This window comes from Peromyscus eremicus, chromosome 8a (genome assembly GCF_949786415.1).
Source record: "Peromyscus eremicus chromosome 8a, PerEre_H2_v1, whole genome shotgun sequence".
Classification (NCBI taxonomy): domain Eukaryota; kingdom Metazoa; phylum Chordata; class Mammalia; order Rodentia; family Cricetidae; genus Peromyscus; species Peromyscus eremicus.
This window is the reverse complement of record NC_081423.1, coordinates 99,816,448-99,827,775: the sequence shown is the minus strand read 5'-3', so window position 1 is coordinate 99,827,775 and position 11,328 is coordinate 99,816,448. Positions and strand designations below refer to the sequence as shown.

General features: G+C 51.4%; 1 protein-coding gene across 1 annotated transcript; it reads left to right on the top strand.

Moving 5' to 3' along the window:
* Window positions 1-16: 16 nt before the first annotated feature.
* Tk1 (thymidine kinase 1) lies at window positions 17-10,961 on the top strand. Its single transcript, XM_059272215.1, has 7 exons — window positions 17-157; window positions 246-277; window positions 1,168-1,278; window positions 5,039-5,132; window positions 9,624-9,713; window positions 10,298-10,417; window positions 10,507-10,961. Exons 1-7 carry the CDS (start codon window positions 92-94, stop codon window positions 10,696-10,698), a joined length of 705 nt encoding a protein of 234 aa, XP_059128198.1. The 5' UTR covers window positions 17-91; the 3' UTR covers window positions 10,699-10,961.
* The last annotated feature ends 367 nt before the right edge of the window (window positions 10,962-11,328 follow it).

The window sequence follows — 11,328 nt, the reverse complement described above, 5'->3', positions numbered from 1 at the left end:
ATTGGTCGGCGCGGATTATTTAAAGGAAAGCGCCAAAACTTGCTGACGTTTACCACCCACAGGTCCCGGGACCGAGGCTTGAACAGCGACCATGAGTTACATCAATCTGCCCACCGTGCTGCCCGGCTCCCCCAGCAAGACCCGGGGGCAGATCCAGGTGCGGGGTCTGGCCTGCGGGGGGTCGGGGCGGTGGCTGGTGCCCGGGGGTGCGCGAGCAGGGACCCCTAAGATGACTTCTCTCGTAGGTGATCCTCGGGCCCATGTTCTCAGGAAAAAGGTAATGAATGAATGGGTGTTCGGGGCGGATGGGCCTCCCCCTCTCTGCAGACCCTGGCTCTTCTCTCCCGCCTCCCGCTCCTTCTCAGCCCCTGACTAGGCAGCAGACTCCGCCTGAGCTCTGTACGCGCCTTCCCGCCCAAATCCTGTCTCTTGGATTCCTGCCTCCCTCCCGCCCTAACCACAGCCCCTTCTCCCGGGGAACTCTTCTATCTTTGCTGAGGCGGATCACATCGGGGTACCATAGAGACCCCCAGCCCACATCCCCAGAAGCCCACAGGGCAACCCCATGTGGCCACGAGGGCCTGGGCGGTGCGTGGACACCTCTTCCGCGAGTTTCCTCATGCATTCCCCATGCAAGCTCGCCTGAAGCCACGGAACCCAATTTCCACTGAGGTGAGGGTCCGTCCACTGGAAGTCCCACCTGGGACTCCAGTCCCCCACTGCTCGGGGATTCTTGGTTTTATTTTTTGGGTATTTTGTTGTTCTTGTTGTTTTTGACTCAGCGTCTTTCTTTGTGGCCCTGACTGACCTGGAACTGGCTCTATAGACCAGGGTAGGCTCGAACTCACAGAAATCCGCTTGCCCCTGCTTCCCTAGTACTGGGATTAAAGGGGTGCCCCACCACACCAGGCACCCCCACTGTTCTTGAATGGTCTGCTGTCACCTGAGTTTGGTCCCTTGCTCGGAGGGTGAGGCCCAGGCTCTGGGGTCCAGAAGCAAGCGCTTTGGCGCTTCTTCAAAAGCTTGGTAAAGTTCATTCAGAAAAGTTTGTTCCGAACAGCTGGGGGTAAGCCTCGGCAAACGGGTGAGGTTTGGGATGTCCGCCACTAGGTGGTGGCGGTGAGCCGCCTTTCCCACGGGTCTCACCTGCCCTGGTAACTCTTGCAGCACCGAGCTAATGAGAAGAGTCCGGCGCTTCCAGATCGCCCAGAACAAATGCCTGGTCATCAAGTATGCCAAAGACACGCGTTATAGCAGCAGCTTCTCCACACACGACCGGTCAGTCCCGCCCCCTTGATCCTGTGGAAACCCTAAGGCATGGGGCATACTGTCAGATGTACCAGGGTGGGGGGTCTTTGTCAGAACTGGAGAAGGGATGGGCTGCTACAGGCCTCTAGTGGACAGGAGTAAGTGCTCAGAATTCTGAATGACCTGTCCCAGATGGCCACTGTGCTAGGAGAACCTGGGTTCCACTTGGGTAGAGGCTGCACGCTGCCCCCGTCATGACTGACCCCACAGAACTTTTTCTTCAGTGGGCTCCCTGCCATTCACCATTCTGAATTGTTATGCCAGAGCACTGGACACTTCCTTTTGCAGCCGAAGGGCAGGAGCTGACTAAAGTGATTAGGTGGCACATTTGGGGATTGGTGTTCTGAGACACTCTGCTGAGTGTCCTGGGCTCACCCCGAGCCAAAGCTGACCACTGGAGCTGCAGGTCAGGGTTGCTGTAGGCTGGGCCAAGGTTGAGAGCAGGGCAGGTTTCTGAAGCGGAACAGGAAGCAGAGTGTCCAGGACTTGGAACTGGGGCTGGAATTAAAGCCATGCTTCCGACCAGGCTCTGTGCTGAGATCTTTACTTCTTTCGAGTGTAATCACGTGAGGTGTCCACAGGATGGGTGAGCATCCAGGAGGACCGAGAGCAGAGGAGGCCACAGAATGGTCGTAGTGTCTGGGGTGGGCCACAGCCAGTTCGGGGCCTGTCCTCTCTCTGGTCTGCTGGGGGGGCGGGGATTTAAAATACACGAGTACTGTGTTAGCTCTTTGGTTGGGTTTTGTTTTGTTTTACAACTTTGGACTTGTGGGTGCGTGCATGTCTGCGCCTGAGCTCAGAAGACATCATCAAGCATTAGTCTTCAGCTTCAGCTTCTTTCATTCAGGTTTGTGAGTTCTTGGGTGTCAAACTCGATTGGTCAGGCTTTGTTTGTTTTGGTTTTTGGTTTTTTTGAGGCAGAATCTCTACAGAGCCCTTGGCTGTCCTGGAACTCACAGAGATCCATCTGCCTCTGCCTCAGCCTCTCTAATGCTGAGATTAAAAGCATACGCCAACATGCCTTTTGGTTTTCCGAGACAGGGTTTCTCTGTGTAGTTCTGACTGTTCTGGAACTCACTCTGTAGACCAGGCCAGCCTCAAATTCACAGAGATCCACCTGCCTCTGCTTCTGGTTGTGAGCCACCATGTGGGTGCCAGGAATTGGACCATAGGTCCTGTGCAAGAACAACAAATAATCTTAACTGCTGACCAACCTGTTTATTGAGACATGGTCGCATTATGTAGCCTAGGTGGGCCTTGTAACTTGTGACCCTTCCTCTTTATCCTGGAATTACAGGCGAGCAACACCACATTCACCCCCTAACACCCCCCACCACACACACACTCTTTTTTTTTGTTTTGTTTTTTGAGACAAAGTTTCTCTGTGTAGCTTTTGGAGCCTGTCCTGGAGCTCACTTTGTAGACCAGGCTGGCCTTGAACTCACAGAGATCCGCCTGCCTCTGCCTCCCGAGTGCTGGGATTAAAGGCGGGCGCCACCACCGCCCGGCCACACACTCTTTATTACTAGGATTATAGACAAGTTCTGCCATGCCCAGCTTCCCACGTCTTGAAGAGTGTGAGGTCATAACTAAGGCCAGGACATTTGCATGACTACCACGGCACACTGCTTGTCTGTGTTTTGGGAAACTGTTTTTTCCAAAGTGAGGTAGACAGGAGACAGAAGGAAACAGAGGGAAGGGATTGGATCCAGCCCAGCATTCCACTCCTTAGAAAGCCATGCAGAGAGCGAGGCCGGGTTCCCAGTGTCCTTTAATGGCATTCTGGAGCATATCCAAACTGGCTTTCAGAGGCCTGGGTGGGTTCTTCCTTGCCGGGAAGCGGTCTGCCACAAGGCCCGTAAGCAGGGCCCTCTTGTCTCAGCTCTGCCAGTAGGTAGCCATGTGATATAGAGAGTCCTTTAATCTGGGGGGGCAATGAATGGAGGAGGTGGTTCCAGAGGGTCACTCTGCTGTCTGGCTTCCAAGCTCGCCTACCATTCCGGACACTGAGAACAAGATACTTCTTGTCTCAGTTGCCACAAGCATGTTACAGCGTTCCTGGGTGCTGGACTCTCTTGTGGGGCTGGAGAGATGGCTCAGTGGTTAAGAGCACTCGCTCTTACCGAGGACCCAGGTTCAGTTCCCAGCACCCACATGGTAGCTCACAACTATCAATGACTCCAGTTCCAGGGGAACCGACACCCTCTTCTGACCTCTGAGGGCACCAGATGTGCCCTGGATACATAGACATCCATGCAGGAAAAACACACACATGCCTAAAATTAAAAAAAAAACAACCTTTGCCTATAGGAAAAGTGCAAAGCTACACAGAGAAACCCTGTCTTGAAAAACCAAAACCAAAACAAAACAAAACAAAAAAAACCTTTGCCAGGTGTTTATAGTGCATACCTTTAATCCCAGAACTTGGTGGACAGAGGTAGGAGGATCTCTGTGAGTTCAAGGGCAGCCTGGTCTACAGAGAGACCCTATCTCAAATGAATTATTTTGCTTTATCTTTTGGCACCAACAATAGAACCCTGGGCATGAGCTACCAGGAGCTCTACCACCAGGCTGCGGTCCAGAATCTCTAAAATTTTAAATTATATTTTATGATGGCAGTGATATAGGTCAGTGTTATCTTGGTTTATTTCAAATTTTAAAAGAAATAAAAATAGTTTTTGCTGCTCAGAGTTGTGGTGATTATATTGTGTGCCCTAATAAACTTGCCTGAGGATCAGAAAAGCAGAACAGCCAGCCACTAGTTCTTCCCTTTATGAAATCCTCAGCCTAAAGAGAATGAGTTTCTGTTTCCTCGCGCCTTATAGACTTTCTTGGCCCTGCCATATTACTTCCTGGGATTAAAGGCGTGTATGCTTCCCAAGCAAAGGCATGAGATCTCAAGTGCTGGGATTAAAGGTGTGTGCCACCACTGCCTGACCTCTGTGTCTAATCTAGTGGTTGGCTCTGTCCTCTGATCCTCAGGCAAGTTTATTAGGCTACACAATATATCACCACACAAGAGTATTGTGGACCCTGGGAACTGTCCCCCCTGAAGACCTTGAGCTGGAGTTGTGGGTTAGTAGTTGAGGGCTTATGCAGCATACATACCTGATTCCCAGGAGGGTTAGTTTTGAGGTTTGGGTTTGGGTTTGGGTTTTTTGTTTTTGAAACATTTCATAGCCTAGGCTGATTTAGAACTCACTTGCTTCAGCCTCCTGAGCTTCTGAGCACTTCAGTACAGGTGTGAATGCATTACCACACGCACTTTAGGCCATAGGTTTGAATCCCTGCCCTCCTGTTTTCAGAGACCCAGCCAGACTCCTTGGACATTGCCTTTTCTTCTTACTCTCAGTCAATCACTCTGTAACCTGGGTCAGGTACCTGATGACCAGTTAGTTGCTCCCAAGTCCTGTTCCCCATTCTACCCATAGGAGAGATTTATTTCTTTTTTAAAAAAGATAAGCATAGAAATCCCATCTTAATTTCCAGAGAAAACTTTGGAGTCTTTGCTGAGCTTAATAGCAAATGCTATTAATTTCCAGTTAAGGGAGGTAACCTGTATTAACTGGTTTTGTGAACAAGGCCCTTTATTCCCCATCCCTCTCCCACAGGAACTGATACAACACCACAGGTTGCTCTCCTGGATCACAGTAGCACCCTCTCCCCTGCATTTGGGCATGGGGATGCTCTGCTGCTGGCCTTGCTCATCCTCTGGCCTTTGTCTTCCCAGGAACACCATGGATGCACTGCCGGCCTGCCAGCTGCGGGATGTAATCCAGGAGGCCCTGAGTGTGGCTGTCATTGGCATCGATGAAGGGCAGTTTGTAAGTTAGCTTGAAGCATAACTCACACTCACACCCCCTGACCCCTCTTGTCCCTGCTGGTTCAGAAGTTCCTTCTTTCATCTTTTGGGGAAGTTAGGAGACTAACATGTCTTCACTGGTGTGTGAATCCCCTGACTGTATGGTGTTGCCGTATAGGATTTCTTTTCCCGAACAGGCTGGGGATAGAGCTCAGTGGGAGAGCTCCTCCTTGACCTCTGTAGTGCCTGGGCCTCCAGTCCTTTGACACCAGCCTTGCCTTGGTTTGGGAGTTTGTCTTTGTGGTTTTTATTTTTCTGAAAAATCTTGAGTTAGTCCTTTCTGGCCAACTACATCCCTGTTTTGTTTTTTGTTGTTGTTTTTTTTTTTCCAGGGCATCCTCTGACTGGGGTGGGAGTTGTCTTTTGTGGTCTTAAATTCCCTCTCTGAGTGCCCGAGCTGGCAGAGCACCTGCCTAGCATGCACACGGCCCTGGGTTCCACCCCCAGCACCGTGTGAACGGGCTGTGCTAGCATGCCTATAATTCTAGTGCTAGCATGGAGGTGGGGACCAGTCCAAAGTATCCTCGGCTATATAACCAGTTTGAGGTTAACCTGGGCTACATGAAGGCCTGTCAACAAAAAGGGTCTGGCCGCACTTGCTTCTTTGCCTTTAAGGTTATCTCTAGTCCATGAGGGCGAGCAAGGACAGAAGCTTAACAAATGTGCACTAGACTCCAAAACTTAACATCATGGGTGTTTTCAAAAATATTTGTTGGTGAGTGAGGTGGTACTGTAGTCTCCTGTACTTGAGAGACTAAGGCAGGAAGAGAATCAGGAGTTCAAGGCCAGCCTCAGCCACAAGGTGAGAGACTAAGGCAGGAAGAGGATCAGGAGTTCAAGGCTAGCCTCAGCCACAAGGTGAGACGTTTTCTTAAATAATCCCAAGTAGGGCCGTGGGACTGCTCAGTGGGTAAAGGATCGGAGACCTGAGTTTGATCCCTGGAACCCACGAAAGGGTAAAAGTAGAGAACCACATCCAGAGTTGTCCTCTGACCACCACACATGTGCTGGGGTACACATGAGAGAGCCCTCCCACCCCTGCATCATATGTAGTAATAGCCATTTTAAGACAGATAAATGGGATGGAGAGAAGGCTCCGTCGTTGATCACTTGCTGGTTTTGCAGGTGACCCAAATTTGGTTCCCAGCACACACGTTGGGCACCTCCGGCTGCTTATGACTCCAGCTCAGAGGATGTGATACTCCTGCTCTGTGTGGACATCTGCATACACGCACATACATACCCTCACATAGACACAAAACTTAAAATGTTTTAAATAGTTTAGTTGTCAAATAAAGATGGAATATATGTCCCTAGCATGCAGCCTGGTGACACAGTAAACTACTCAATAGGTAATAATTTCCCGCTGTCCTGTGGCTCCTAGTGGCTTGCTCACAAAGCTAAATGGTGGCCCTGGGTGGCCTGGGTTTGGGCTAGAGGTTCTTTGTCACTTGCTGACGCTCTGCAAGCTGGAATTTGCTTTGGCCATCTGGCTGTCTGCTACTCTCATACTCTACTCTGGAAGGAGCCAAGCTAGTTGGGGGGGGGAGTCCCCAGCCTGCTCCCTGTACACCCCGCTCCCCAAGGCAGAGTAAGGCAGCTCTGGCTGTGATGCCCTTAAGTATAAGTCCTGCCCCTCGGGCCTGCTGCATTGACCTGCTTATCAATTATGCCCTTCTGGTATTCCTAGAGGCCCAGGTCTGGCACCAGCCTACCAGTTACCCCAGTCTGTTCCCCATCCTAACCTATAGGAGAGATTTATTCCTATGTTTCCCACCTTATGACTAAGAAAAAATAATTTATTGAGTGAATTCTTCGATTTTGTTTTTAAGATTTATTTATTTATGTATGTATTATATGCATATGAGTGCACTATCTGCATGTATGCCTGCGTGCCAGAAGAGGGCATCAGAACCCATTATGAGCCACCATGTGGTTAGAGGGATTTGAACTCTGGACTTCAGGAAGAACAGGCAGTGCTCTTAACCACTGAGTCACCTCTCCAGCCTGACACTTTGATTTTTGAGATGAGGCCTTGGTTTGTGGTCCAGGCTGAATTAGAACTCAGCCTCCTGAGTGCTAGGATTATAGTCCCGGCCCCCAGCCCGGCTTCAGTGAGTGTTCGTTGTGCACGCTGTATAAATACACAGTTATTCCATCTGCCCCAGCCTGTAGGACCCTGCTCTTTACAAAATTCAGGATCTCCCCCTTGCAAAAGAAAAGGCCCTCCCTTTCTTGCCTTGGACAGTGGGTAGAGGGTTGTCTAGGGCCCCTGAAGCTACAGCTGAGGATATGGAGCCTCCCATGTGTTCATTCCCCGGGGCCCTGCGGGCTTCTTGGCAAGAGTAAAAGAAGCTATGCATCCTCCAGAACTTTGTGTTTTGTTTCTGTGTGACACAAGTCATGACAACCTAGGACACAGTAGGAACACACTAGGAAAGGAACTTGCCACATCAGCATCTTTGAACCAGAGACTACTGGGAATGCCCTGCAAGCGCCACATCGTGGCTTCTAAAACCTGCCACAGGGCACAGTAGGCACGGAGCAGTGGGGCTCCAGAGAGGGGAGAAGCTCCCTTCCGCCCTTTGGCAGAAGGGCTGAAGCCTGGCCTTGCTGTGGACCAGGAAACATCAGGAACCTGCACCCTTAGTTGGGGGAGGGGCCTGGAAGGAGGGTGGTGCCTCACTGGTTCATTTTGGCGTAGACTGTACCTAAGTTTTGTTGATGCTCTGATTGAGTGGGGAGGGGTCATTATCCACAGTGGCTAGGGTTCCTGGCCTAATGTTGGCCCAGGAGATTATGTTCAGCCAGTGCCCCAACTCTGAGTGAGGGCCAGCCCAGCCTGGATGCTTCTAATTATATACATGTGTTTTTATAGAGCAGGCCATGTCACATGCTGTGACTATTGTAGGAATGGCTGGGTCCAGGGACCAATCACATCCATTCCAAGTATCTGCCCTTTGGCTGTGGCATTCTAGGTTCTGGAGACAAAACTGGAACTTCCAGATGGAGGGAATAAAGAGGAAGGCGTGGGGGAGGGATGTGTTAAAAAACCTGGTCTGAAGAACCAGGCACAGTGGCAGCACCTATTAACTCAATATTCAGAAGGCTGAGGCAGGGGATTGTGGTGAGTCCCAGGCTAGCCTGGGCTATACAGTAACAACCAATTAAAAAATAAAAAACAAAAGGGATGGGGAGAGAATTCGGTTAGTGAGGCACTGTCTCTGCACACATGAGCACCTGAGCTCTGGTCCCTAGCACCCTGTAAAACACTGGGTATAGCCAGTGTCCATAATCCTAGTATTAGGGAGGCAGAGACAAGCAGGTCCCTGGAGCACGCTGTTCAGCAGCCTCACTGAATCATTGAGCTATAGATTCGGTGAGAGACCCTGTCTCAAAAACAAGGTGGAAAAGCCAAGCTTGGTAGCATATGCCTTTAATCTTGAAAAGGCAAGTAGATCTCTGAGTTCAAGGCTAGCCTGGTCTACATAGCAAGTTCCAGGCCAGCCAGGGCTACAAAGTGAGACCCTGTCTCAAAAAGAAGACAAGAAAAAGACATACAAGGTGAAGAACTATTAAGGAAAACGCCCAGTATTGGTCTTGGCCTATACATGTTCACACACATTCTTGGACATGACATGTGTGCTGAACACAAAAGGCCCTGAAAGAACTGGAGCCAGCAAGATCAGGGGCTGGGGACAGGGCAAGGGCCCATCTACAGCTGTTTCAGGAGAGAGGTGTGCCAGGAGCCAGCTGGGCAAACTGACTGTTCTGGAGACCAGGCTGGTCTTGAACGAACAGAGCTCTATCTGCCTCTGCTTCTCAAGTGCTGGTATTAAAGACCTGTGTCACCATGCCCAGCAAAGTTCCTTTTTTTTTTTTTTTTTTAAATGAGCATGAGTGTATAGCTATAAGTATGGCTATGGATGTGCACCCTGTGTGTGTGGTGCCCACAGAGGCCAGAAGAGGGCACTGGGGCCATGGAAAGGTGATTGTTAGTGACCATGTGGGTGCCGGCAACCTGAACCAGGTCCTTTGCAAGAGTAGCAAGTGCTTACCTGCTGAGCCATCCCAGCCCTCTGTGAGAGTCTGTTTTAAACAGAAGCTGTGTTTAGCTTCTAAGGCCGCCCGAACAGCACTCAAAATGGGCTTTAAGCACAGAGTTTTGTTCACTAGCGGTTCTAGAAGGCAGAAACCCATGATGGATTAAATACAATCAGAGGACTGTAAGGGGAAGTTCCGGCCTCTCCTCCGTTTATAGAGGTCTCTGTTGGGCAAGCCCTAGGTAGCATCATGCTGCTGCACCCTGGGAAGGGTTTGGGTAGCCAGGGCATGCAGGTGGGTGCTGCACAGGAACGGTCGCATGGCCTGGTCTCCAGCTCGGGGCTGATGGGTCTGCCTGAAGCCCTGCCCATGGCAGCTGCCTCACTTCCTCCTCTACCAACTTTCCCAGTTCCCTGACATCGTGGAATTCTGTGAAATGATGGCCAATGCAGGCAAGACAGTGATTGTGGCAGCATTAGACGGAACCTTCCAGAGAAAGGTAAAATGACTCGGGCCTGGCAGTGGGTCCTGAGAGGGAGGTGGGGATTTGAGCATGAAACAATACACAAGATGTTCCCAGAAGTAGGTATGTTCAGAATAGTGCTCTGACCAGGCCAAGGGGTCGAGAGCATGAGGGTGTGGCTCTCTAGAAAAGCGGGATCAGGGTGATGTATCCTGATCACAGGGTATAAGGGAGAAGAAGCTCGCAAGAGCTCAGGCTACAATGTGCTTGCCTTGCAAAGCATGCAGACCTGCGATTGATCCTCAGAACCCTCTTTTTAAAAATGCCAGGCAAGCTGGTGTGCATTTATTACCCCACCACTGGGAGGCAGAGACGGGTGAATCTCAGCTCGCCTGTAAGCCAGCCTAGCCTACACGGCAAGCTCCAAACCAGTGAAAAAACCTGTTTCTAAAAAACCAAAACCAACCAAGGTGGACAGTGCTGGAGGAAGAGCACCTACGGTTGTGCTCTGGCTTACACACGCACGCACGCACGCATGCACGCACGCACGCACATGAACACAGGCAGAAAGGGGAGCTGCCCGGCCGAATGACCAAACACACCCGCTGTCCTGTGTGCAGGCTTTTGGCAGCATCTTGAACCTGGTGCCGCTGGCTGAGAGCGTGGTGAAGCTGACTGCAGTGTGCATGGAGTGCTTCCGAGAAGCGGCCTACACCAAGAGGCTGGGCCAGGAGAAGGAGGTAGCTCCTTGTGCTTCTGTCCATGGAGTCGGGTGGGCTTGGGCTTCTGAGTGCTACGTTCACACATCCTCTGTGGCCCTGTCCACCAGGTGGAGGTGATAGGTGGAGCCGACAAGTACCACTCCGTGTGCCGCCTTTGCTACTTTAAGAAGTCCTCGGTCCAGCCTGCTGGGCCAGACAACAAAGAGAACTGCCCGGTGCTGGGCCAGCCTGGAGAGGCCTCAGCTGTCAGGAAGCTCTTTGCCCCTCAGCAAGTCCTACAGCACAACTCTACCAACTGAGAGGACCCGGGGCCTGCCAGCTCCTATCCAGGCTGGACTCTCAGAGAACGGAGGAGGGGCTGGAACTGCCGTGCCTAATGGACACTGTGCCCTGGACAGGCTCATCTGCTTGTCACAGCCTTTTTTAGTTCCCTTGGTTGCAGAGATGCTTCAGCCCAGACTGGAGCCAGCACTTGGCTGGTGGCTAAGGTTTGACATCCAGCCAGAGGTGAGGACAGAGCCACATGGTGTTGTGACATTGTTGGTGCTGACTTCTTCCTCTTGGTGGCTTTTGCTCTCACGGAGCCCCGCCCCTTACCGAGGCTCTAGCCCCCACAGCCCTCCCTTTGTGCGGAAGCCTGCCCTACCCTACGCTCCCACAGTGCACCCCCGCCCCCTGGGCCAATCTTTACACAGTGGCACTGGGCTTGCCCTGCTGAGCCCCAGCCCCGTGACTCAGGACTCTTAGTGAGAGCCTGCTTCTTGTGCGATAGTGTAAACAATTAATATTAAAGTTTGCTACTTGAGAGCGTATTTCTCTTTAACCTGGGTTTCCCCAAATCTTGCAGCCAGAGTCCACATGACCTGGGGCCAGGGATTTCTTCCCTCTTTTGTAATGGTCTCTCCACCACAGCCCAAGGGGAGCAGTCA